The sequence below is a fragment of the Scyliorhinus canicula genome, chromosome 2 (genome assembly GCF_902713615.1).
Source record: "Scyliorhinus canicula chromosome 2, sScyCan1.1, whole genome shotgun sequence".
NCBI lineage: Eukaryota > Metazoa > Chordata > Chondrichthyes > Carcharhiniformes > Scyliorhinidae > Scyliorhinus > Scyliorhinus canicula.
Window position 1 is genome coordinate 247,408,946 of NC_052147.1, and position 27,588 is coordinate 247,436,533.

Consider the following 27,588-nt stretch of genomic DNA (forward strand, 5'->3'; position numbering starts at 1 on the left):
TGCTTGTGTCACAACGATCCAGTCCATAATGTGTTTGTCCATGCCATCAGTGTGCTTGTCCATGCCATCAGTGTGCTTGTCCATGCCATACATGCCAACTGAGCCAGATTGCCCTGGCCCATACCGTCATGCGGCAGTTTGATGCTCAAGGATTCAAGCTGTCAAGATCTCCAATCAGGGTCACATGAAGTGTTGTTAATGAATGCTAGGCAGCTTTCTACCTTTCAAGTGTGGGGGGAGGGAGGCAGGGGGCCCATAATTTCTGATGGAGTGGCAATTGAGTCAGATTGCTCTGCTCACAACTACTTACCTTGGAATCCTGCTGGTCTTATTTGCCCAACCTTCCTACTTATGCAGGGTGCGATCTGTGTCGTGCAGTGAACTCCCACGGCCTACAGGCGATGGCAGCAGAGTCGCAGGTAAATAAGCTATGGCCTCTTTTAACGCCACTAGCCTTTGTGGGGTTGAGGCAGTGAGGGGTGTCCCATGAAGGTTCACGGTGGGTCAGTGACGTGTTTACCCAGAAGCTAGAAGTGGTTTTAATTCTTCTAACTGTTTCAGAGCAACTATTGATGAAACACCGTTTTTGGAGAGTTTCCACTGCATGGCAATTTCCCAGAGTAAGTTTGAACTTCCTGGGCAATTGTCAAGCTATCCTTACCTGGGAACATCTGGAAGGGAGTTCTGGTAAGGAAGTAGTGGGGTGGCATTCTTCAGCACAACTTTAGGATACCTTTAGGTTACATTGCCCTGGAACTAAGATGTTCCAGCCTGAGGATTCACAATCACGACTCTTAATTATTTAAGCCTGGTGAGTTCTTGAAGTAAAGGCCTCATTTAACCTTCCCATGCCTAAGTTTACTGATGTCAACCTGTTGAGCAACAGGACAACATTTACTAAGCATTGTGAGCTGGAGTGGAGGTAAGGGACAAAATTGATGAGGACATTTGCTTCTGATGATTATCTATTGACACCTAGTAGAATATGTGGGCATCACATGAAGAGAGAACTGAATTAGGCTGTGAAATTACCAATTTTAGAATAACCCACTACTCATTATTTAGTATCACAAAAATAACAATAGCCATTATTTTTAACCACTCCTATATTCCCAACTCAGCATTCCAAGTATTCTCAAACCACAAAGAATGTCCCTACCCACTAGTCCCAGTCACAGCCCCAAGCTACCCCAGACACCAGTCTGCTACTCCTACACCTACAAAATTCATTACTCTTACAGTGGCCACCCTCACTACTCCTACACCTATCACCTTCATTACCCCTACACCTACCACCTTTATTACTCCTAAGCCTACCAAATTTATTACACCTACACTAACTACCTTCATTGCTGGTTTAGCTCACCAGGCTAAATCGCTGGCTTTTAAAGCAGACCAAGCAGGCCAGCAGCACGGTTTGATTCCTGTATCAGCCTCCCCGGACAGGCGCCGGAATGTGGCGACTAGGGGCTTTTCACAGTAACTTCATTGAAGCCTACTCGTGACAATAAGCGATTTGCATTTGCATTTGCATTGCACCTATCGCTTTCAGTACCCTACCATAGAATAGAAAAATCTATTCTATTCGACCACCTTCATTACTCCTATACCTACCAACTTTATTATTCCTATCACCTTCATTACTCCTCCACCTACCAACTTCATTATCCTACACCTACCATCTTCATTACTCCTGCATCTACCACCTTCAATACTCCTACATCGACCAACTTTATTACACCTACCACCTTCATTACTCCTACACCCACCAACTTTATTACTCCTACACCTACCAACTTTATTCCTCCTAAATCTACCACCTTCACTTCTCCTAGGCCTTCACTTCTCCCTCGCCGACCATCTTCATTACTCCTAAACCTACCACCTTTATTACCCATATATCATCTCACCATTACAAAAGCTCACAATCTTCTTCCTTCCCCATTACTCTTCCCTACATCCTGACACATCGAGCAGGATTTACCAGCTGTTTACACTGGTGGGATATCTCCGTCCCATGCCGGGGTGCAGTCAACCCCAACGGCAGGATTGATAGATTCCGCTAGCGGCTCACCTCCTCCGCCGGGAAACACACGGCGGATTGATGGGTAAATCCCGCCATCTTCTCTAACATTTTCCTGCATGTTCTGGACTTTAAAGAAAGGCTGACGGAGTGGAATTGGGTACAAAGTTAGGTCAACATTCAGCAACAATGGTTTACAATGGCCATGATAACATTTATATTATTATATAATTAGAATCTAAACGTACTGCTGATATTCCGATGAAGGTTCGACAATATATTGTGTGATACAAAGCTTAATCTATATATTTTTTGCCTTGCCCTAAGCATTGACACTAGGGATCTGCTAGTTTTGTATGTGTAGATATATAAATATCAAATAATTTCAGATAGATATTCTGATTTTACTCAGCATTGCTCAATGCCTGTACCAGCTTTAGCACTCAGCACAGCTGTTTGTGCACATCATGACCAAAATATCGGTGTCATTTACATTAATCACAATTATTGAGAGAGAATCTGTGATTGATTGCTCAAGAATTCTTTGTCCAATATGTATTTGTAAATGCATGGCACACAATTGTTAATCGTTCAATATGGATATCATCCCACATTGACACACAGCCTAGTTTGACAGTGTTGGAAATCCAGGCTTTGTCTCAAAGCTGGCACCAAAGCAAACTAGAATAGGATCAAACTGGTGCATAAAATTAAACAAAATAGTCGTGCATAATGGACTTATATTAAACTGAATTATCTAAAATAATGGACTTATATTAAACTGAATTATCTCAGTTTATGAATTTTTGTTCTTGGGATCTGTCAACTGGCGTAAATGTGCTCACAGTTTATTCTTAAACGGTCTGCCCTTCTTATTCACATTGAAGAAAGTAGAGAATTGGAACAGAAAATAATGCCCCAATAAATGGATACCTAAACTAACTAATTAGCATGGTCTCTGGAGTCATAACCATGGCAATGGAGAAAAAAGAAGTTTGTTCTTTGCGATTTCACATATTCTCTGATGTCACTATGTGTCACATTACCTTAAACAGTGGCGAACCTACCATCGCTTTTATGTCTATTTAATAGTCTATTTCAGCACATTAATTATTGAATTTGTTTCTTTATTAGCAGAACTAATTATAAGCTTTGCATGAGTGCAATATAACACTGGGCCAGTTGCTTTAAGAATTATCATTCATATACGTATCTTCTAGTGATGATATTGTCTCAAGACCTTGCATTGCAGTCTTGGGCTGATGGTTGTCACTTAAATGAGAAAATAAAGCACTTGCTTTGTGCTTTCGGATTAGGGGCAAATGTCCGTTTGAATCTCCCTGCTTGGAAGAAAGGAAATTGGGAGGGTTGAGCATGTGTGGGTGGGCTATGCGTGTTTCCTGGTGGATGGAAACAAATAACATTGACAGCGACCCTTTTGATTATACCGGCCTAGGTCGGATCAATGAAGCTAATAGAACGTCCTAATGATAGGGGAGAAATTTGTTCAAATACCTCTATAATGAGAAAAAGTATCACTGTCTTACAATGGATCTTCATTATTCTGTGATGAAAATAATACATCAGTATAAATACTGGAAACCAATCCTCAATACAAGACACAAAATATTGTGAAAATAATGCAAGTATGGTTCTGACATTTACTCCTCTTTTGACTACCGCTCAAGTACCTTCCTTGTTTATCTCCAATCATAAGCACTGGATTTTGATGCAGCTTATTTCTGAAAGGTTTCCAGGCTACATTCAGAAGCTCTGTGTTTTCCTAGAATGATAATGAGGGAAAATATACGGCAGGTGTACAGAGAACAGAATCAAATATTGGACGACTCTCACAGTCACATCCTCATTGAAAAATTGAGATGTGAGCTGAAAGCATCTTGTCGCCAAGAATGAAAAGTGCAGAATAAATGGAATTTAAAGCAGGAATTTTACAATTCTAGCAATTAGTACAGGTAAGTGTTACATTCAGCATACACATCATGTACTCCCACCAATAACACCAAGCAGACAAATAATAACAACAAGTTACAAACAGAGCACTCATCTCCCCTCCATCACCATCAGCCCCCACCACCGCCCCTCCTCCCCCAAATGACATCTTGGCGGTTTTATTTTCAGCTAATATTTATTTCATGGTGAGAGTGATTATATATTGCTGTGCTTTATTAAACTGAGAGGGCATTTGTGAAAGAATTTGATTGTTGTGTGCTACACTGACCTGATGGGAAGGTGTCTATTCATAAGTACCTTGACAAAATAGGGCAGCAGGGTAGCATGGTGGTTAGCATAAATGCTTCACAGCTCCAGGGTCCCAGGTTCGATTCCCGGCTGGGTCACTGTCTGTGCGGAGTCTGCACGTCCTCCCCCTGTGTGCGTGGGTTTCCTCCGGGTGCTCCGGTTTCCTCCCACAGTCCAAAGATGTGCGGGTTAGGTGAATTGGCCATGCTAAATTGCCCGTAGTGTCCTAATAAAAAAAGTAAGGTTAAGGGGGGGGGGGGGGTTGTTGGGTTACGGGTATAGGGTGGATATGTGGGTTTGAGTAGGGTGATCATGGCTCGGCACAACATTGAGGGCCGAAGGGCCTGTTCTGTGCTGTACTGTTCTATTCTATACTGTTCTATTCTATTCTAAAATACATTTTTAAACACGGAAGATGAAATCAGCACTGGAGTCCGCGTAAAATTAATTACATACAACTATGAGAGGTTCCTGAATTGCTCTTGGGGAGGGGACAGCAACATTATCAGGGGCATACAAAGAATCATGAGTTTCTCCCTCAAATTCAGGGAGGAGTCAAAGTATCATTAACCAATGTGCTCATGGTTAAAGGATGGTCACGACTGGGAGTTAAATATCCAAGGGTATCAAACTATTCGGAAGGACAGAGTGGATGGTAAGGGAGGTGATGTTGCTCTGTTATTTAAGGATGACATCCGGGCAATAGCAAGGGATGACATCGGTGCTATGGAGGATAAGGTTGAATCCATTTGGGTGGAAATCAGGAATAGGAGTAGTCTATCGGCCACCAAATAGTAACGTTATGGTGGGGCAGGCAATCAACAAAGAAATAACTGATGCATGTAGAAATGGTACAGCAGTTATCATGGGGGATTTTAATCTACATGTCGATTGGTTTAACCAGGTCGGTCAAGGCAACCTTGAGTAGGAGTTTATAGAATGTATCCGCGATAGTTTCCTAGAACAGTATGTAATGGAACCTACGAGGGAACAAGCGGTCCTAGATCTTGTCCTGTGTAATCAGACAGGATTGATTCATGATCTCATAGTTAGGGATCCTCTCAGAAGGAGCAATCACAACATGGTGGAATTTAAAATACAGATGGAGGGTGAGAAAGTAAAATCAAATACTAGTGTTTTGTGTTTAAACAAAGGAGATTAAAATGGGATGAGAGAAGAACTAGCTAAGGTAGACTGGGAGCAAAGACTTTATGGTGGAATGGTTGAGGAACTGTGGAGAACCTTCCAAGCGATTTTTCACAGTGCTCAGCAAAGGTTTATACCAACAAAAAGGAAGGACGATAGAAAGAGGGAAAATCGATCGAAATAAGGGAGAGTATCAAATTGAAGGAAAAAGCATATAAAGTGGCAAAGATTGGTGGGAGACTAGAGGACTGGGAAATATTTAGGGGGCAACAGAAAGCTACTAAAAAAGCTATAAAGAAGAGTAAGATAGAGTATGAGAGTAAACTTGCTCAGAATATATAAACAGACAGTAAATGTTTTTACAAATATATAAAACAAAAAAGAGTGGCTAAGGTAAATATTGGTCCTTTAGAGGATGAGAAGGGAGTTTTAATAATGGGAGATGAGAAAATGGCTGAGGAACTGAACAGGTTTTTTGGGTCGGTCTGATTGCCTTGCCCATCAAGCGACTGATAGAAATTAGGCTATGACAGGTGAGGACCTTCAGAGGATTGTTAACACTAAGGAGGTATTGATGGGCAAGCTAATGGTGCTAAAGGTAGACAAGTCTCCTGGCCCTGATGGAATGCATCCCAGAGTGCTAAAAGAGATGGCTAGGGAAATTGCAAATGCACTAATGATGATTTACCAAAATTCACTAGACTCTGGGGTGGTCCCGGTGGATTGGAAATTAGCAAATGTGACACCACTGTTTAAAAAAGGAGGTAGGCAGAGAGCAGGAAATTATAGGCCAGTGAGCTTAACTTCGGTAGTAGGGAAGATGCTGGAATCTATCATCAAGGAAGAAATAGGGAGGCATCTGGATAGAAATTGTCCCATTGGGCAGACGCAGCATGGGTTCATAAAGGGCAGGTCATGCCGAACTAATTTAGTGGTTATTTTGAGGACATTACCAGTGCAGTAGATAACGGGGAGCCAATGGATGTGGTATATCTGGATTTCCAGAAAGCCTTTGACAAGGTGCCACACAAAAGTTTGCTGCATAAGATAAAGATGCATGGCATTAAGGGTAAAGTAGTAGCATGGATAGAGGATTGGTTAATTAATAGAAAGCAAAGAGTGGGATTAATGGTTGTTTCTCTGGTTGGCAATCAGTAGCTAGTGGTGTCCCTCAGGGATCCGTGTTGGGCCCACAATTGTTCACAATTTACATAGATGATTTGGAGTTGGGGACCAAGGGCAATGTGTCCAAGTTTGCAGATGACACTAAGATGAGTGGTAAAGTGAAAAGGGCAGAGGATACTGGAAGTCTGCAGAGGGATTTGGATAGGTTAAGTGAATGGGCTTGGGTCTGGCAGATGGAATACAATGTTGACAAATGTGAGGTTATCCATTTTGGTAGGAATAACAGCAAACGGGATTATTATTTAAACGATAAAATATTAAAGCATGCCGCTGTGCAGAGAGACCTGGGTGTGCTAGTGCATGAGTCACAGAAAGTTGGTTTACAGGTGCAACAGGTGATTAATAAGGCAAATGGAATTTTGTCCTTCATTGCTCGAGGGATGGAGCTTAAGACTAGGGAGGTTATGTTGCAATTGTATAAGATGTTAGTGAGGCCACACCTGGAGTATTGTGTTCAGTTTTGGTCTCCTTACTTGAGAAACGACATACTGGCACTGGAGGGTGTGCAGAGGAGATTCACTAGGTTAATCCCAGAGCTGAAGGGGTTGGATTATGAGGAGAGGTTGAGTAGACTGGGACTGTACTCGTTGGAATTTAGAAGGATGAGGGGGGATCTTATAGAAACATTTAAAATTATGAAGGGAATAGATAGGATAGATGCGGGCAGGTTATTTCCACTGGCGGGTGAAAGCAGAACTAGGGGACATAGCCTCAAAATAAGGGGAAGTAGATTTAGGACTGAGTTAGGAGGAACTTCTTCAGCCAAAGGGTTGTGAATCTATGGAATTCCTTGCCCAGTGAAGCAGTTGAGGCTCCTTCATTAAATTTTTTTAAGGTAAAGATAGATAGTTTTTTGAAGAATAAAGGGATTAAGGGTTATAGTGTTCGGGCCGGAAAGTGGAGCTGAGTCCACAAAAGATCAGCCATGATCTAATTGAATGGCGGAGCAGGCTCGAGGGGCCAGATGGTCTACTCCTGCTCCTAGTTCTTATGTTCTTATGTTGATCCTGGGGAAGGAACAAGTAGAGGATACAAAAGAAGAGTAAGAAATAGTACATTCTGAATTGCCATATACTGGTGTCAACCATAGTCTATTGTTTTTTGGATAGGGTAGGAGGGAGGCAAGCATGGGTCATGGACCTACAAAGGAACTTCCAGCAAAAAATGAACCTGTGATATAGATCAATGAAAAGTGTGAAATGGAGCCGACCTGGATGCACTGAAACTTTGGGGTTTAACAATAACAATTCACAACTTGTAGGATTGTACTCCATGCTTTTATCAGTTCATATTCTAGAGAAGAGAATTTGATAGACTGTCATTGATAATTACCATGTCATTGAATTGCTTACATTATTAATATAAGTCTGATCTTTGTGGTAATCTTAATGTGCAATTAATGTACAAGTGCAGTAGTTTTATGAAAATCATGAAGATGTTAAGACGAGGTGCCTGTCTGTGAAGCAGAAACTTGTGGCAATTTGCACAGCATAAATATTGGACCACGTTCATGTATTGGATTTAGATTCAGCTGTTGTTTGGTAGCCACCTCGGAATCACATTGTCTGCTGGAAAAGGCGAGTACCTAGAAAATGTGTGCAATTATTCATGTAATAATTGTACAGCAAATTCAGAGGATTAAAAGATAATCCATGAACTGAGAAACAAACTTCAGCTTCACAAAAAACATTTTGGGCGCGATTCAATGGAAAATATTCAAAGACCGGTTTTGGGAGCATTTGGTGGTGTTTCACGACAGCCACGTTCGCGAGATCGTGGACCATATTCAATGACACATAGGGCCAAAAAGGAGCCCCCACCTCCTCGGATTTGAAGGGGGTCCTACAGGGGGATAAGCAGGCGGGGAGGTAGCACTGCCAAATTTGATGTTTTATTATTGGGCAGTCAATGTGGAGGAGGTGTTGGGGTGGGGTGGTGACCAGGGCATTACTTGGGTGCGGATGGAATTGGGGTGCTGCAAAGGAGGCATTTGTTACGCCGTCACAATAATCTTTGAACCCGGTAATCATCTCCACTTTGAAACAATGGAAGCAACTCAGGCAGCATTTTAAACTGGAGGCGGTGTCAAGATGAGCTCCTATCTGCAGGAGTCATTTCTTTGAACTGGCAAAACTGGATGTCGCATCTGGAGGGTGGACAGATAAGGGGCTGGAGAGGGTGGGAATTTGTTTCTGGAGGGGCGGTTTGCTAACTTGGAGGTGTGGGTTTCCTCCGGGTACTCCGGTTTCCTCCCACAGTCCAAAGATGTGCAGATTAGGTGGAATGGCCATGCTAAATTGTCCCTTAGTGTCCAGGGATGTGCGGGTAAAGTGGGGTTACGGGATTGCAGGGATAGGGTGGCAATGTGGTGAGGGTGCTCTTTCAGCGGGTGAGTGCAGACTCGTTGGGCTGAGTGGCCTCCTTCGGTCGGGATTCAATAATTATATGGTGTGTGGCGGACATTTCCAACATGCCTGGTAGCGCCGCCATCCACTTTATTGGAGAGGATACTCTCCTGTGCAGGAACAGAAGAGGGCAGCACGCCCAGGCTATATGAACGAATCTGGGGGAAGAGCAGGTTTTGGTGGAAGAGGTGAAGGCCAGGTGGAAGGAGGAGCTGAACCCATTTAGGAGGAGCAAGTGTGGAGTGAGTGCCTCCACAGGGTGAATGTGATGTCATCCTGAGCGAGATTGAGCTTGAAACAGCACCTCACCAAGGCCAGAATGAGTTGTTTTTTTGCAGGGGTTGAAGATAGGTATGAGCGATGTTTGAGAGGGCCTGTAAACCACATGCACATGTTCTGGTCCTGTCCCAAATTGGTGGGTTTTTGAGGGTCTTTCTTCAGCACTATATTGGCAATCCTGAATGTCACTTTAGACTCCTGTGCATGAGTAGCTTATGTGGGGTGTCAGACAGTCGGAGTTAAGGATGAGAGTGGGGGTGGGGGCGGATGCCCGGGCATTCACCTCATTGATTGCTTGGTGGCAGATTCTACTGGGTTGGAGGCAGGCAATGGTTCCATTTAGTGACGCAGCATGGCTAAGTGACTTGATGAAGCATTTGTATCTCAAGAAGGTCAAGTTCACTGTGAAGGGGAAGATTGCTGGGTTCTGCCATAGATGGCGGCCGTTCATATTGTACTTTAAGGAATTGATCACTGTTAGTTGTTAGTGGGATTCTCAATATTACTGGCTCCCTCACCATCTGATTCACCCGTCTTACACCTCAGCAGACCGCTGCTAACAAGTGGGAGCTGTTTCCAAACACTCCCTCACCACTCACTTCCAGTCAAAACACACAAGCATGGCAGCGCGCAGATTTGCTCTTCGCTTTGGGGATGGGGACCTTACAGGGCTTCTCGATGCTGTGGTTGAGAGACAGGCCACCCTGTTCCCCAAAGCAGATCGGTGGACCAGCAGCACAGTCAGCAATGCCACCTGGAAGGCAGTGACTATTAATGCATGCAGCATGAAAAGGAGGATCGCCGTCAAATGTAAGAAGACAAACAACCTCCAATATGGTGGAAGGGTCAGTTGCTACCTCACTTCTTCGCGTGCCACCTCTCAAATTCTCAACCGCCCTCAAATCACTGACTGACACCTCACACCCTCCCCACATCCAATCTTTGTGTTTTCACCTCAGAATCCCTTAGCACCCACCAGCACAACCCCATCCTGTCCAGGTGCAGTGCCCTCACGCCATCTTCTAGAGCTTCCACTGACCCATTAAGCGTGCGGCTCACAATGCCCTCTCTTTATCCCTGGGAGAGAAAATAGCCCATAATAAACAGGAAAAGGCCAAGGCAGGAGGGGAAATCCCAGAGATTCCCCAATGAAGGAACGAGCTCTGGAAATTGTGGGGTTGCCTGAGGAGAGAGCAGTTACCAACAGCGAGGTTGGCCTGAGCTAAAGAATTGAGGATCCACTGCCCCTTCACCCAGAAGCCTGTCTCAAGTGAGTTGTCCATGTCAGACAAAATGGTCCTTCCCTCTCACTGACCACATGTCCATTGACTCACAGGATCTCCATCTGATGAGGCTGGGCCATCCAGAGCCGTTTCACCCCCCTCTGTCCCCCCCGCCACTCAAGAAAACACCTCGGAGGAGAGCTCTGGGGAGACCAGCATGGAGGCATCACCGCTTTCACATGCACTTTCCATCAGCGCAGAGACACACACCTCAGTGGGTGACAGAATTCTGGGGCACAATCTGGTGAGCACCACATAGATGCTGATGCACATCAGGTGCAGACAGGAACATGCAAGAGAGACAGCAGTCAGACCTCTGCTTGATCCCAGGACTCAGCTGGGTCCCAGCCAGACATTGAATCTTTGGACAATGTTCTCCCAGAGCTGATGCAGCTGATAGGACACAGCTGTGACATTCAGGAGGGGGTTTCAGCGACACTCCAGAAACTGTGAGACCTATGGACGAATCCCAAAGGCTGCAGACAAAGGAGATGTCGTCAATAATACGTGGCACCGAGCCCAACACTGAATGGTTGGCAAACGCAGTGCAAAACCTGGAGCATACCATCCACATCTGAGTGCTGATGTACAAGGCATGGCTCAGTCTGTGACAACCATGGCTGAGGGCCTCGACATCATGTCCCTGTTGCTGAGGGACACATCACAGATGCAAGTGGACATTGCCAAGGCACTCCAGAGAGGACCATCACTGAGGGCATCAACATCATGGTGCAGACAATGGGGAGTCTCCAGGACTGACAACACCACATGACTTGGAGGCCTCTGGAGCTCACTCCAGCTGCCCCTCCGTCTCATGCTGTGGTCCATGGCCCGATGGGTACCATCAGGAAGAAGGAAGTGCTGGAGGCCATGCCAGGACCTGGCACCAAAGAGACGATGGTGGTCTCTATTTCTTCCGAATCCCCCTCCTGACACTGGCACATCTCAAGGGCAGTGGACAGAACAGGGTGGTATGGCAATGCCAGTGACACCAGGAAGTCAGACGGGGCCCCACCCTGGCTCCAGGACCTCCAGAGGCCTCCGCCATGGGTATCAAAGGCCGCAGGGCATGGAAAGCAGCAGGTTGCCTCCACCTCTGATGGGGACACACTTAGACACAGCACTAGACCAGGAAGATCAAGGAGAGCGAGGAGCACTGAGTGGGCACTGCTTTGTTCACTATCCATAGCCAGGGAGAAAGGAAATCTGTCACAGCAAAACGTATCACATCTCATGCACGTGAAGACTCTGTCACATTAATCATATTAATGCCCCCCCCCCCCCCCCCCCCCGCAGGATCTCAAACCCCGAAGCAGACTCCGTTCAGAGGATGGCATGAGCACGCTGCCAGCAAAAGGATAGGAGTCAGACTTTTACAGCAACTGAGAAGCACCAGAGCTTTATTCACTGTGTGTTATCACCGCTCTCCTGCCTTGTATAGTAACCCGCTAACTGCGCCAACACAGGCCCATCAGCATAGAGTAATGTTACACAGGCCCTCGGAGGGGGGGGGGGGGGGAGACCATGAGAGCATCCCTGGTCCTCCTCGCCTGTCTGAACATTGCCGCCTGTCCTCCTGGACATCTTGGTGGGCCTGGTGCAGCTGGAAGCTGGAGGTTGGATGCCTAGGCATATAGGACATCCATAACCTCCCGGATACACCTGTTGTGATATGCCACCAGAGATGTCTGCTCGAGCCTCGAATGATCTGATGGCATAAAGGTTCAGGGGCTGGATTCTCTGCTGCCCGGTGCCGAAGTCACGTTCGGCGACGGGGCAGAGAATCCGTTTCCCCAGCCCCACGATTCTCCGTCCCCCCAAAAAGCCGTCCCGCTATTCTCTGTCCCCAACTGGCCAAATTCCCGCTGGTGTTTTTCTAATATGGTCCTGCCATTCGGGAAACTCGCGAGGCAGCTGTGGACTCAGTCCTCTGCCGCCATAGTTGGGGCCAGGCCGATCGGAGGGCAGGGGGCTGTGTGTGCGAGCGGTCCAGGTTGGGTGAGCAGCCGATCGGGGGCACTATTTCCGCAGTCCTGGTCCGTGGTCTGAGTCCGCCATGGAGCACGGCGTGGACGCTGGAGGCTGCCGCCGTGCACATATGCAGCTTCTGACCCGGAAGTGCGGGGGGCCATAGCGGCAGCTGGAGCTGCGAGCTCCACGACAGCTGCCTGCTAGCCCCCTGCAAGGCTGTGAATCTGTGGCCTTTTGAAGCCTGTTTTCCTGGCGTAAAATACCGCAGTTTTCATGACGGCGTGGGGACTTAGTCCCAAAAACAGAGAATCCAGCCCTAGGGCTGCAGTGACCTTCACGGCTATCGGGAACAGATATCCTTTCCCTCCATGGGGTGCAAAGTCTGTGACGGCATAGCACAGGTCTTTCTACGGAGACACTGTCTTCTGCGGCACGTAGAATAGAATCATAGAATCCGTACAGTGCAGAAGGTAGCCATTCGGCCCGTCGAGTCTGCACCGGCCCTTGGAAACCCATGCCTGTACCCCATACCCATAACCCGACCTAACGTTTTTGACACTAAAGGGCAATTTAGCATTCACCCATCCTACTCCATCCTCCTTTTACAATTCTTCCTCTGATCATTTCTCATTCCTTACAACTAATTGTTTAAGGAAATACACTGTTTGCAACATCATCCACCAAGGTTCCCATGTTGCCCTTGTCGCACCATTATCCAACAACTTTAAAGCACACCAAGGTTGTAAGCTAATAACCAACTGTGCTGTGAGGTGCCCTGCTCGAGAAAATTACAGTGCATTGTTTTCATTAGGCCATGAGGGAGTCCACACCGAGTAGTTCAAAGAAACGTAGTTAGGGGATGGTATAGCACAGTGGGCTAAACAGCTGGCTTGTAATGCAGAACAAGGCCAGCCGCGCAGGTGTAATTCCCATACCGGCCTCCCTGAACAGGTGCCTGAATGTAGTGACTAGGGGCTTTTCACATTAACTTCACTGAAGCCTACTTGTGACAATAAGCTATTATTATTATAATTTACAATAACTACCATATGCATCAACTGGGTCTGCCTAACTGGCCGGCTTTATGTATCATATAACTAGACATTGTTTCGAGATCCCCCGCCCCTTAATGGGGGGAGCTCATAGTCTGCAAGGTTTACGGGAAAGTTAATTGTTCTCACCCCGGAAGATACTTGTGGGTAATAACAAATGTTATTCTGTAAACATTTCAATTTGTGATTACTGATTAGTGATAACTCAATGAAGAAGTGGCTATAGTTGCTGTGCAAATTATCTACGAGCCAAGTTACAATTTTACTTTTGTCAGTCCAGTCTTTTGCTGTGACTCTGAATTATTGCTTATAATTAATGATGCTTCAGGTCAATTTCTACATGAATGTTAAAACCACAAACTGAGTTTCAACTTTCATCATCTTTGCCTGCATTCTCTGTCAGAGTCGGTTTTTTAATGTGGCTGCTCGCAGCTTACATCCTGTTGATGAGAAAACTGCCATGAGTGAGATTAGCGTTCATAAAGAACGAGGCTGATCAGAAACAGATTTAAACATATAGATCAGTGTTAATTTTCCAGTTAGGAATGATCAAAATAGATTGCATGTTTAAAGCAAAATTATGGAGAATCACTGCAAGTGAGACTCGATTTTAAGCCTTGATCTGTAGTGAGAAATAAATGTGCTGCAGTTGGTGTCTTTCTGCAGCTTGTCATTTCAAAGATGTTTTTATATTCGCCTATGGATTGCCTGATATTAGGATTTTAGGCAGTGACGAAATATTAATGAGTGCCTTTCATGAGTTGTGTTATTTACTAATACAATTTGCATCCTCAAGGACCTCAATATCAGCCATTAACTAATTAACTATAAAGTTTAATTTGCCCCAATCTTCCAGTATCAGAATTGTCAGAGGACAACACAAGTTGGGAGATGCGCAACTCCCCACGGACGTCCTGATGCACACACATGCATGGAAATTGCCCAGTAAATTTAAACTTGTGATGGGCTGATTTCCGCTCACCCGGACCTCCTGTGATAATCTTTGACACAAAGCTTAGTGTCAGAGACTTGGGCCAGGTGGATGGGATTTACCTGCACGCAGGGTGTGTTACTCTGGTTAATACCATGTCTAACCCAGTGATCAGCCAGAATAATTGAACTGAGCACTGTAGCTGATACCTACTTCCCCTTGTCACCCTTCTGAACAGACTTGACAACTGTCCCCCACAACTACCTGACTACTCCTGCGCCCACCCGCATCAATAGATGACCATCACGACCACCCAACTATCCCTCCTCACTGCTCAACTACCCCCTCCCCCCCCAGCCACCTGACCACATGTGGGGGCACAGTGATTAGCACTGTTGCTTCACAGCTCCAGGGTCCCAGGTTCGATTCCCGGCTTGGTTCACTGTGCACGGAGTCTGCACATTCTCCCCGTGTCCGTGGATTTCCTCTGGGTGCTTCGGTTTGCTCCCACAATTCCCGAAAGACGTGCTTGTGAGGAGAATTGGACATTCTGAATTCTCCCTCAGTGAACCAGAGCAGGCACCAGAGAAATTTTCACAGTAACTTCATTGCAGTGTTACATTAAGCCTGCTTGTGACACTAATAAAGATTATTATTATTCACTAATTCACTCACCTAGTGAAAGACTCGAATTTTTTAAAACTTAGTTAATTACGGGAGATCCTGTTATGAAATGGAGGTATGTCCTCTCCTCACTTAACTTTTCTTATAGGTGACAGTCTTCCCGGGGATGTCTGAGCTGAACCATTGACGTTTGAGCCAGTTTGGGAAGTCCGGGGGAATATTGCAAAAGGATTGGGTCACAGAAATTTTCACTGGCAGCAACAACACTGAAAGGAAGATCTGGGCTATTGATTTTGATGGTACTTAATTGTACAAACATTTGAAATTATACCTTGTTTCTATCAGACAGGATAGTACACTACTGCGGCTTTAGCCGAAGTAACTGATATCTGCAGGAGCAAACGCATTTAGAAAACTGGAAACAATTGTAATCATTCTTTGGTGGCCTCTTTTATATGTAGAATTTAAAACTACATTTTGGTGAAAGTTACTCCTGAAAGATATTTGCAATCAGGGACATGGAAGTGTCATTCTGAAAACATTAGTTCTATGGGAGCATTGACAAGAGGAATCGAGACAATTGCAAGCCTACAGTCATGCCACATAGAATGGTTGAGAGTTTAACCATAAAGTCAAAGCTGTCAAATTCATGGAAGGTTTAATGCTTGTCTGAACCACAATGAATTGCCAATTTATTGGTGCTGTTGTAGGAATCAGTTGTAAGTCCTGAATTTTTTTGTCATTTTCCAGGTCAGCTATAGTCCCTTGTCATTTAATGATTCAAAATCCAGTTCCTTCAACCTAAATTCTTGAACTCAACAAAAAAAATATTTTTTTAGATCATCTTTGTTCAGAATATTCATGTCTGCAGTTTTTAAGCCAACATAATGCAAAGGCAATTGTCCTTAATAAAGTGGTAAGATATTGATCGAAAACAAAGGCATGTAAAACAAGCTACTGTAATGCCATTCTTTTACACTTGTAAATTCCAATGACCTTTTGCATATATATAATATACATGTATTAAACATTGTAGGAAAGCGCAATGTGTGCTAGGTCAGTAAATACCAAAATAAACTTGAAGAAAAAGCAAAAGGAATTGTAGAGATGTCTAATACGATCAACTCTATTTTACCATAGGAGACCTAGATAAGGTGTAGCTATTAAAATGTTGATATTAACAGATAATTTACCTGATTTAAAATAAATACAAATTATTTTTATATTTAAAAGTCCACAAATTAAATCAATAGTTAAAGAGGGGCACACAGACGACATAAAATACCTGACGTTAGACAAAAACAAGTTTCAGAAATTAGAATCATAGACTCGTACAGTTCAGAAGGAGGCCATTCAGTCCTTTGAGTCTGCGGTCAAGGATCACGGAAACAAGCCGCACATATGAAACATATAATTTAGCAAAAATGTAAATGTAACACACAAGCTGCCCTCAGCCCTGTGACTTGAGGAAAAAGAGTCATCAAAAGACTTGAATGTTTTAAATGTTTGGTGGATTAGCTAAGACACAGGAAACAGTATAATAATACTTCTATAATACAAGGTGTGGAGAGGTAACTTTGCAAACATGAAGATGCATTGCTTTCATTTACTAAAGATTTATTTCAACACCAAACAGGCAATTACTAAAATATTTTACGTAGTAGAAATCCATTGAAAATCCTAGACCAAAAAGAAAGATCTAATATACATGTCTAATAACAACACAATTGTTTAAATCCATTTACAATAATTGGTATTGCAATACTTTGCCTTCACCCTCAGAAGAATATAAAAAGCAACCACACTACATATTAAACAATAAAATTCACCAAGACACAAATCAACATGGATAAGCAGGTAGGCTATGTTCAGTCACAGCTGACATCATTTTGTCATTACAATTATATGAGATCAAGGAAGATCACATGTGCTGTGATTTTATTCTGAAAACTATTAATTCCTGATATCATTCCTTTTCTCATCAATTACTAAATTTTTGATACTCAAAAATAGCAGTGATCATACAAACGTCCGAAATGTTTTTTTCCAGGGACGTTTACTCAAATGACACACTTTCTGATCATTTGTAAAATAACTAGAGGATATTTTCACAAATTGAAAGGATTCGGCAGCATCCTTCTCGACACCTGATGAAAATGGAGTGAAATTGTTTAAACCATCCTAGAAATGGTTGCTAACATTTTTGCCAGTGATTACTGTTGACAATATTTTGAACAGTCCAATTACAAACCATTTTGTGATCATTTGCAAGGTTCTAAGAGATAGCCTCATTCAATTTATCATCAGTGGTTAATGCATTGAACTATATATATATATATAAAAACATGCTGCTGGAAATAAAAGTAAGGCTGCATTGCAAATGGGCATTGTTCCTGAATGAAATTACTACAGTATAGACTTAGCTCAAAGGCAGTCTTAAAGGAAGATTCTGATTGGTTGACAACTATTACAAAAATGCTCAATTTCACTCAGCTTTAGTGCCTCTCATTGTTCTGCATCAGAGCTGCCGCTGTGAAGTCAACAGATAACAAATACCCAGCAATGCAAATTGCATGCAAATTTCTGTAAGAAAATGTAAAATGTCACACATCCGTAATGAACGACTTCAAAGACATGCAATTATCTAGATTTTGGGGCAGCAGGGTCCATTTTCACTGTTGGTTTTTCCTCATCTTAAAACAGTCCCCAGGGTGCTGCAACCTATGAATATCAAGCCACCATTTCAGTTCATTGCTGTTGGAATTATTATCGAAGTGTTACTGCAGATATATTTCAGAATCTAATCCTTGAAACACATTTTCCGTGATACCAAGACCAGAGGCAAAGTGCTACAAATTTGCCATTGGAATCTGTTGAAGTCAATGCAACATTCCACAATTTTCCATGTGAATGAATGCCTTGTTAAAGTATTTGTTCAGGACTGGTGGTCACATCTTTAATTTACTCTGTTGGACAAATCGATGCGTTAATGTCTTAATCACCACACCTTATTGTGGGTCTGTAATTTTTCAAACTGCAAGGAAATTAAAAGCAAACATTTTTGTATCATATTTTATTCTAAAATAATTTCCCCCAAATGACCTAAAACTCAGCCACTGAGTCCTTAGATCTGCAATTATTCAGTAAACAGTTTGGATATGGCTTCTCTTTAGACATTCATCGTTAAAACCACAATATGTTAAACTGTATTATTTAAATTGATAAATTGTAATTATTTTTTACTGTAATATTCTAGTAATCACACATATTGAGCAGCGCACTCATGAGATGTTTAGATTAATTGGTTCTGTTTTTCAAACATTAATCTTGCAAAATTAGTCATTACATCATGCCAAATTTTAAGATTAAATGATGATTGGGTGAAAGGTCTCATTGTCCAATAAATCTCCAACCATATATCACATAATCAATCTAAATATAACACTAACAAGAGTGATATCAGCAATATTGAGAGATTGATCGGAGCAGCTTGAGGTTGGCAAATACAGCCTGAAATGTACATCCAGAGCCTCGAAAATCAAGGGTTAAAGCTTGTAATTACTCAAGCAAATGTACAACGATAGAGAGTTTATCAATAATTTATTTTCCTATTGTTTCCAATTATTGGAGAGAGAGAGTTTGCCTCCCCTGATAACTCAATGTAGTTAAACAAACTGTGATGTAAAACCACACAGATCAGAAAGGTCTTCGACTCATTCCCTGCTTTGTGCTGAGTTGGCTAACCTGAGCTGGAATGGTACTGATAAGCAAAATGCCCCATGCCTTCTTATAATGAGAGTGGGTGACAGAACAGGGGCAAACTACAGGTAAAATAGGATGTGCTCATGATCACTATCTAACAGCTGGTGCCCGGAAATCCATGTGTGTGGATTGCATTGGGTTCAGCTGTGATGTTTCTTATAATCAAATAACCCACCAAAAACTAATCTGCTCTTATTGATCAGGTACGTTGGTTACTACTTCCTGTACTACGGTTCCCCAGCATGGGGTGCTGCATTTAGAAAGGGAGACATCACAGCAAAGACTTTGGGAAATAAATTGGGAATGCAACAGGAACTTGGTAGTTATACAGAAAATATGGCAGTCATCATCACCACAGATGAATTGATTTCTCGTCTAATTGTACTGTTCGGTGAATGGTAGCCAGAGATATTCATCCAACAGGCAGCCCAGATTCATCTGGAAGCTCCCCAAAGAGGAAACTATTTTAGGAGCATGATAAATGTGTCTACAAGTGACTGTGAATGGATGACACTGCCTACCTCAGCTTGCTTGGGACTCACTTTGATGAAGGGCAACAAGGACGAGCTCCATTGATGGTGCACAGTTTCTATGTAATTGCACTTTGTTAAGTTATGCATTTTTAACGTATGAAACGATGTGGAGATGGAGCACAATTCAACTATGCAGCCTCAGTCAGATTCTGCCCAATAAGGAATGCCCATTACAGTATCGCATAGTATCTTAGACCTGGCCAAACTTCCTCCCCAGTTTAAAGGAACAGGCGACTTATTGGGTAGCATTCTGAAAGAAGAATCCTTTACAACATCAATGCAGTAAGTTTGCCTTGCGTTGATCAGGCATTGATTGCATCGGTCTTTGGCTCTTCGACTATTGTTTTTAATGAATCCTGGATTACACCACCGTGTGTTCCTTCTATGAGCAGATCCACCACCTAATGTCCCCTTCTCCATGTAACGGGACAACATATCACATCGACTATCTCTCTTCATGGGTTGAGTCGAGAGCGATTTTTTTATTGCGCGCGTCGGGGCTTTGCCAAATGAATTCACAAGCAAAAAAAGTAGAGTAAATAAGTAGAGAAGGCTGCAACCCATCAGCGCCATTGGAAAGCGGTCGATAAAACAGAAGCTGCATTCACTTTAAGGATGCAAATCGCTGGGAGAGGGTTAGGTGAGAAGGGGTCGAGTTCCTCGGGGTTAGTGAGTAATGCTGGAACTTTTGCCCCCTCCTGTCACTGAAAGCCATTCTGTAGCAAGACAATAGTAACAGTATACCTGCTGTTTCAGATTGCCTCTCGCAAATGTCTGGCCTTGGAATTAAGGTGGTGGATGTCTGCATTCTGGGATGAACGTGGGTTTCAATCTGCAGGCAAATTATTTCTCACATGGAAATTATCCAAGACAATATTCTAAATCACCCCCCCCCCTCCACTCTGTAATGCTCCCGTATCTGTAAAAAGTCCCCTTCCAATTTCAAGCAATTTGATTTGAAACTTTGGTGCGGAAAAGGATGGAACAAAAGGCTGTTTTATTGAATGGAAGGGCGAGAGAGTGGAGCATTGAATTTCTTATCTCACGGTTGCAGCTTTGTAATTCATTGCGATGATAAAGCACCAGGGCAGAAAACATTACAACACCGACACAATCCAAAAACGGATTAGATTCTGACATAAGCTCACTCAAAAACTAATCAATCACCTCCTTGCTGCAACATCAGAGACCCAGAGCTCTAAGTGGAGTGCTTAATCTCCGCAAGTTGTATTGCCGAATTACCAGAGACTGCGCCGCGTCTTTGAACATAATTTCTTTTTTTTTAAACACGTTTTTGCCGATTGAGTCTCGGGGGGGATTGAAGGAGTCGGAGAAAGTTCGAAATGTTTCCAGATCGTTATTTCATTCAAACAGGAATTGTGAGAAAGCCTAACTTTCAGTGGTCCATTTACTTGGCAGGTCGCCCTAGTTGTGAGTTTGGACGGCGTGGTTTAAAAAAAAAAATACTTTCCGTCCATTTAACGCCAAGTTATGGAGTTTACCTCCTCCCTGACACTCACTGCAAAAGGGTGCAGCCTCATGCAGTCGAAGAGCCGCCGCTTCCCAGCCCAGCCAGTGCTGCAGTTACGAGGAAGCATTTACTGAGGGAGGAGGAGGAGATGGAGAGGGGGAAGAGGAGGGAGGGAGGGAAGGGTGCAATAAGAGAAATCTACACAGACGCCCACGAACAGCACTTAAAAGTATCGATCGGTGCTCTCCCTGCTCCGTGGTTCGGTCCGTTTTACTTAAATGACTGAAAATGTACAAAGTTCTCAAATCAAAGCAAGGCGTAAAGAAAATAGCACTCACCGTGTGAAGGAGGCATTGCAGCAGAAGGAGGAGGAGCGGATGGACTGGGTACCTCATCCTGGCTTGCTCTCTGGGAAATGCTGCCTCTCACTCGGCTCTCGCATATATCCAATGTTGGGGATGGACTGGAGCAGGAGGAGCGAGGCGCTTTGCCGGCTCCTGCACAACAACAGAGCCAAGAGGGAGAAAGAATGGAGAAAGGTGATTGCAAAGAAAATAACCCGTGAAACCAGGGGAATGCCTTGGTCTCTGACGATTGGGCTTAAATTCAAGCCTCAGTTCATGAATAGAAATGGGGAATTGTTCAAATTCCGCTTTAAATCGATGGGCTTCGCGCGTCTTACCGTCACTTCCAATCTGTCAAACGCTCTCCCGTTCAGTGTGACTGAAGATTTGAAAATGCCACTTGAGTTCCAATCTTTCTTCACCCCCCCCCCCCCCCCTTCCCTCTCTCCAAGGTGGAACAAGTTAGTTAGCACATTTCAGGCATCCCGCACAGTTTGTTGTTTTATTCTGCACGAGGTGTCCAGAGAGTTTGGTGTAGCTTTTTTTTGTGTGTGTGTGGCTATTCCCGTCTCCCCGGATTCAGGTCCTGCTGGTGCGGTTTGACCATCCGACTGACTTGCCTGCAGCCCGGAGATGTTGCTGGCTGACTCCCAGATGTGCTTCAGTGGCTTTGACACGCGCCACGTGGTCGGCTGAAATCGCTCAGACACCCAACACAAAATGCAACTGCCTCTCACTTCACCGCGACACCAGCCCAGGCTCTCCCAACTCTCCACTTCCACCAGCACCTCGGCTGGACCCGAATGATTTATGACCTCTGCGGTTATCTGAGACTCTGTTACCCCCTTCCCCACACACCTATCAGATCTAACCGAAATACTCCCTGTAAGCGCTTTGAAAGTCCCTCACAGCGAAAATGTCAAATGGTGAATAAAGTGACTGTAAACGCTGGGTGGGAGAGGGGGAGCACTATTGATAAAATAGCTCAACGTTACCCCCCCCCCCCCCCCCCCCGCATATCCCACGTAGGATATTTCCCGAAATATTTCCTGTTCTGACTGATCACACACTCCTGACATTTAGGAAATCAAGCTGTACAACACCCAAACCTTTCCCTTCCGAGATTTCAGCTTCATCTGAGCGGATTTGTTTGATTTTGTTTGCCAAAGCTCCCAGCTCCTGCCTGCCTTTCGGTCCAATCGATACACAATGGGCGGTGGGTGGGCGCAGGCTAACATCCTTACAGTTAGCATACAGTTAAAAAGTTCACTTCGTAAGGTGAATGCTTCCCGTTTGCAGACAGATGCCCGGACCCATAGAAACTGAATCGACAAACTTTAATATTTCTCGTTTATGAAGTTTATGCAACAGTTAATAATGTATGAGTCAGCCAAACAGGGTTGTTTTCAAAATTCAACGATATCCGAGGTGATGCATTTTAGTAGATCCAATTCAGGTGGGAGCTATAAAATAAATGGAAGAACCATTAGGGGCACAAGAGACACAGAGAGATCTGGCATGCAGGCCCACAGATCCTTAAACATGGCAGCACAGGTGGAAATGGTGGTAAAGAAAGCATTTGGCATGCTTGAATTCATAGGACGGGGTATCCAGTATGAAAGCTCAAAAATTATGTCACAGTTATATAGAATATTGGTTAGGCCACATTTGGAATATTGTGTCCAATTCTGATCACTGCAAGACCAGAAGAACGTGAAGGCTTTGGAGAGAGTACAGGAAATGTTTATCAGGATGTTGCCTGGTACGGATGGTTTTAGCTATGAGGAGAGATTGAATAAACTGGGAATGCACTCCTTAGAGAGGTGGAGACTGAGGGGCGACCTGATATAAGTTTATAAAATTATTAGGGGTATAGATAGGGTGAACAGTTGGAGGCTTTTTCCCAGGGTGGAAATGACAATTACAAGGGGGCACAAGTTTGAGATGAGGGGGGGACAGGTTCAGTGGAGATGTACAGGGGAAAGACTTTTACTCAGAGGGTAAACAGGTATTGTCAAAGTCGGGGGCGTGACTTGCGGGTGGGTCGAGGGTGGGTGTCGGGAGACACGGAGCCGCCTGGGGCGTCGCTCCCGATTGTGCAAATCTGCACGCAAGAACCGCTGGCTGCAAGCGGCCTTCAAGATGGTCACGAACATATAAAAAATGTGCCGCATTTTTTAAAATCTGGTCGCAAAGTTTTTGAAGGCCTCAGCAGCCAGCATTGTTAAAAGCCGACTCCAAAAAGTTCGGAGAGAATGATGTGATTGGTTGCTTTCTGAACTTTGATGCTGATGAAGTGGAAGTCTCTTACTCCAAGAATGGTGAGTGATCCAATGATGGTTTCACCGCAGCTGTAACTTCAACCAAGAGATGTCAACTTTTTAGATCTTGATTTTTAAACATTCCAAAACAAAGTGCCGGCAGGTCGTATTTGGAAGCTTTATCAATTAATTGATTTTTAACTAAGTGACTTTTATTTTTTTACACTTTTAATTGTAATGTTTAGGTGAAATGGGGTGAACCTCCAATTTCTAGAGGATGAAAACATTTTCAGTTTCTGCAATTTTTTCCTGTTAAACTTTATCAAATAAACACCCCAACTTGTAAAAGAAAAGCCGCTGCTGCGGCTGTTGCCCGCGAATTTGCACAATGGGAGACGCAGAAGATTTTTTAAAAATTCTATGTAATCTTCCTGCCGGAAGGGAGGCAGAGAGCAGGTCACGCCAACCAAACATTGACATCATGTGCTTTGGGCGTGATTGCGATTCCTCTATTTTGTCAGCAGCAAACAAGGTAAGAGAAAATGGTGGGTCGCGAAGGTCAGCCAGCATGGGTAGCAAAGGTCAGCCAGCCTGGGTCGTGAAGATCCGCTGGGTTGGGTCCCAAAGGGTGGCCTGTTGGTAAAAATGGGACCCCGGAAAAAAAAGTTTGAAAAACACTGGAATGCACTGTCAAGTGAGGTGGTTGAGGCAGATACCTTAGCGACCTTTAAGACTAATCTGGATAGGCACATGAACAGATAGGGTATAGAAGGATATAAGCGGTTAGTCTAGATAGGACACATGATCAGCGCAGGCTTGGAGGGCCAATGGGCCTATTCCTGTGCTGTATTGTGCTTTATAGGCTGAGTGGCCACCCATCTGGACAGGAAGTAGTTACTGACGCAGTGTTTGAAACCCCTCGAACTCGAAATGGGGACTGCACTCGGCAAACATACTGGGAAGAACTTGCTGCAACAAAGACAGAAAATGCTGGGGTGGGTTCAGCAGGGCAGTCGGCACCTGTGGAGAGAGAAACAAGAGTTAACGTTTGGAGTCCGGGTGGCTCTTTCTCATTCGCTCTCTTTTCTCTCCTTACAGATGCTGCCCGACGACCTGTTGAGTCCCACCCCGCCCGCATCCGCGGCAGTTTGCTTCTATTGAAAGACTTTCCGCAGTCGAGCAAGTTAAAATTAACTCGTCAAAGAAACTAGTCCACTGTGGCGAGCTGCCTCAATCTGCCAGTTGGTTTTGAACCAGCAGTACCCCACCCCCTCAAAACAAACCCCACAAATAACCGGGAAAATGCTGCGAGATTTGGAATGTTTAATGTTAACTAAAGGCAGCAAGTGTCCTGAAACTAAAGGCACTCCATTAGCGCAATCTAGTGGTCAGCGGGTGAGATGCATTGTGCTGATTTTGACATGCCCTGTTCAATTCAGGAGCGTTTTATTACGGGCGGAAAATAAAAGGAATCTCTTCGAATTGATTCTGCAGTGTCTTTTGTTTTCTGCTTCTTATGCCTCAGTAAACAAAACATATTCAGCGGAGGACTGTGGAACTGAATTTAATCCCAGTAAATGCAATAAGGGATGCCAGATAACGTGGTCATCAGTGGTTATCGGGGAGGGAGCGGTGTAATAAATGCCAAGCCGCACAGTTTTCCACTTGGCATTCTGCACAGAGTGGGATTAATTAAAGAAATGGTCGGTTTGCATTCTATTTTATCCCACTGTGCTGAAGATCATTACACCAAACAAGGTGTTTTCATGATGCCCAGTAGATCATGTGAACTGTCTCTTCTGTGGATTTCAATGGTCAGCTTGAAAACTTCCTCAAAATCGCATTCATGGGCAGCCTGGGCATATTGTCTTCCAACAGTGATAGAGAACTGAACTCAACTGAAATTAACTTTCTTGACTCCATCTGAAAAATTGCATGTGGCTGTCACGAGATTCTTTTGATTTTCTGACAGGCTGCAGCCCCTGCTGCATTTATACATTCACTGGTCATTTTAGGAAAGCGTTGATATTCTTTCTAACACATGGTTACACATTTTTTAACAGGTGTTGACACACGCGGTAGCAATTGTTTGGAGAAATTCTTTTGCGCACTGTTGCATTGTGCATTGTGGCTTGCCATTGCCATGTGGTCACTGATGTCATTCCGTTGTGATTCATGGCTTCAGGCCAAAGCCATTTTTACTCCCCATGTACATGGTGGCAGGAGTGTGCAGCTGAATTTGAGTTTGATAGCTGCAAGAGAGCCAGATGCTGTAAGAAACAACAGAGAATAGTTAAAATGTTAGAACATTGACTGCTGTCTTTGAACATTCCAGTACCAACTCCGACAGAGATGAAGCGAGATTTGAGAATTAATTGGACATTCTTCCAGGTCCATTGAAAGGACTATGACATTGCTGCAGCAACATTAAACAAGAAAGCTGAACTATTATGAATAGTGACTGTTGTCAGTGCTGGAGAAAGAATGCTACAAGTTATGCTGCATCCTCAAATTCACTGAGGAAGAAAAAGACGTGTTAAATTTTGGAAGCCTTGAAGACCTACTTTGAACCCTTTACTAATGGAATTTATGAATGCTTGTGTTCAATATTGGAGTTCAGGAAGAGGGGGGGGGGGGATATTGACCAATGCTGACAATGAGAATTATCCCTACAGAAGCACAGCATCAGGTTAATGTGAAGAGTCATGCAAAATCATGAGCTTTGTAGACCTGTGTGAAGTTGCCCACGTTGGTGCTATATGATGGAACAATGCTCACCCCAAGAGGGAAAACTAAGCTGAGAAGCAACACCATGGGAAGAAGGAAGTCTACATTTCCAGAAAATGGACAGGACAAAAAATCCCCTCATCTCAACTGAAACAAGTCAAAAGTTTGGACTCATAAACCTCTATGTACCAAAAGGTATTTGCAGTGTTTTGCATAACGCCAAGGCTTAGACTGCTGAACAGACCACAACAAATTACAGAGATGTTTACACAGGTCTTGGGTGTCTTGCTGGTGAATATAATCTTGAAGTGGATGAGAATGTGAAACCAACTCAGTATCTTCCAATTAAAGTTCCAGCTATCCTCAAGTCTAGCTAGAAGGGAGAGAAACTTGGAAAGATTGAGAGTAATCAAGAAACTGACAACTTCCACAGACTGGATTACTAGCATATTAGCAATGAAAAAAAAGTCAAAAGCCAAGATTGTGCATAGATCCAAAGGGTCTCAATAAAGATTTGGAGAAATCCCATGCCACCCATCAAATGAACGTTCCTGCAACTGGTCATGACAAAGGTCTTCACCATTGTAGATGCAAATGATGGATGACGGGAAGTGAAGTTGGATGAAAGCACCAGTTGTATGGCCATATCCTGAATGCTATTTGCGAGATACAGATGGATCCACATGCCATTTGATATTTATACTACTTCAGAAGATAATTAATGCAGACAGCATGAGATAGTTAATGATCTTCCCACCGTGAGAGTGATTGTGGATTTGGACTTATTGTCACGTGTACCGAGGTACAGTGAAAAGTTTTGTTCTGCATACAGTCCAGATAGATTATTCTATACATGAAAAAACATAGGACATACTATAGACACATAATGTAACTATACAGGCACAGACATCTGGTGATGCACACAGAGTGTAGTATTACTCAGTAGAGAAGATGTGTGGAGAGATCAGTTCAGTCCATAAGAGCGTCATTCAGGAGTCTGATAACAGTGAGGAAGATGCTGTTTTGAACCTATTAGTGCACGTTCTCAGACTTTTGTATCTCCTGCCCAATGGAAGAAATTGGAAAAGAGAATAACCTGGGTGGGAGTGATCTTTGGTTATGCTGCCCGGTTTCCCAAGGCAATGAGAGGTGCAGACAGAGTCAATGGATGGGGGCGGTTTTGCGTGATGGACTCAGGTATGTTCACAATTCTCTGTAGTTTCTTCCGTGTCATTAGCAAACTTGTAGATGGAGCTGGATCCAAATTTTGCTACATAGTCGTGTGTGTGTATAAGGGGTATAGTAGGTGGCTAAGTACGTAGCCTTGCAGGG

The 27,588-nt window shown here is 43.9% G+C and overlaps 1 protein-coding gene and 1 long non-coding RNA gene across 2 annotated transcripts in view; one reads left to right on the top strand and one right to left on the bottom strand.

Annotated features, from left to right (window-relative positions):
* Window positions 1-21,406, bottom strand: part of LOC119962089 (neurexophilin-2-like) — a 164,193-nt gene extending 142,787 nt beyond the window's left edge. Inside the window, exon 1 of the mRNA XM_038789943.1 lies at window positions 21,263-21,406. Within this exon, the coding sequence (XP_038645871.1) occupies window positions 21,263-21,319 (57 nt within the window). The 5' untranslated portion in view covers window positions 21,320-21,406. The remainder of the gene's footprint in view (window positions 1-21,262) is intronic.
* LOC119962090 lies at window positions 21,328-25,011 on the top strand. The gene is made up of 2 exons (XR_005459807.1): window positions 21,328-21,463; window positions 24,628-25,011. It is a non-coding gene; the product is annotated as an uncharacterized LOC119962090 (long non-coding RNA).
* Window positions 25,012-27,588: the final 2,577 nt, after the last annotated feature.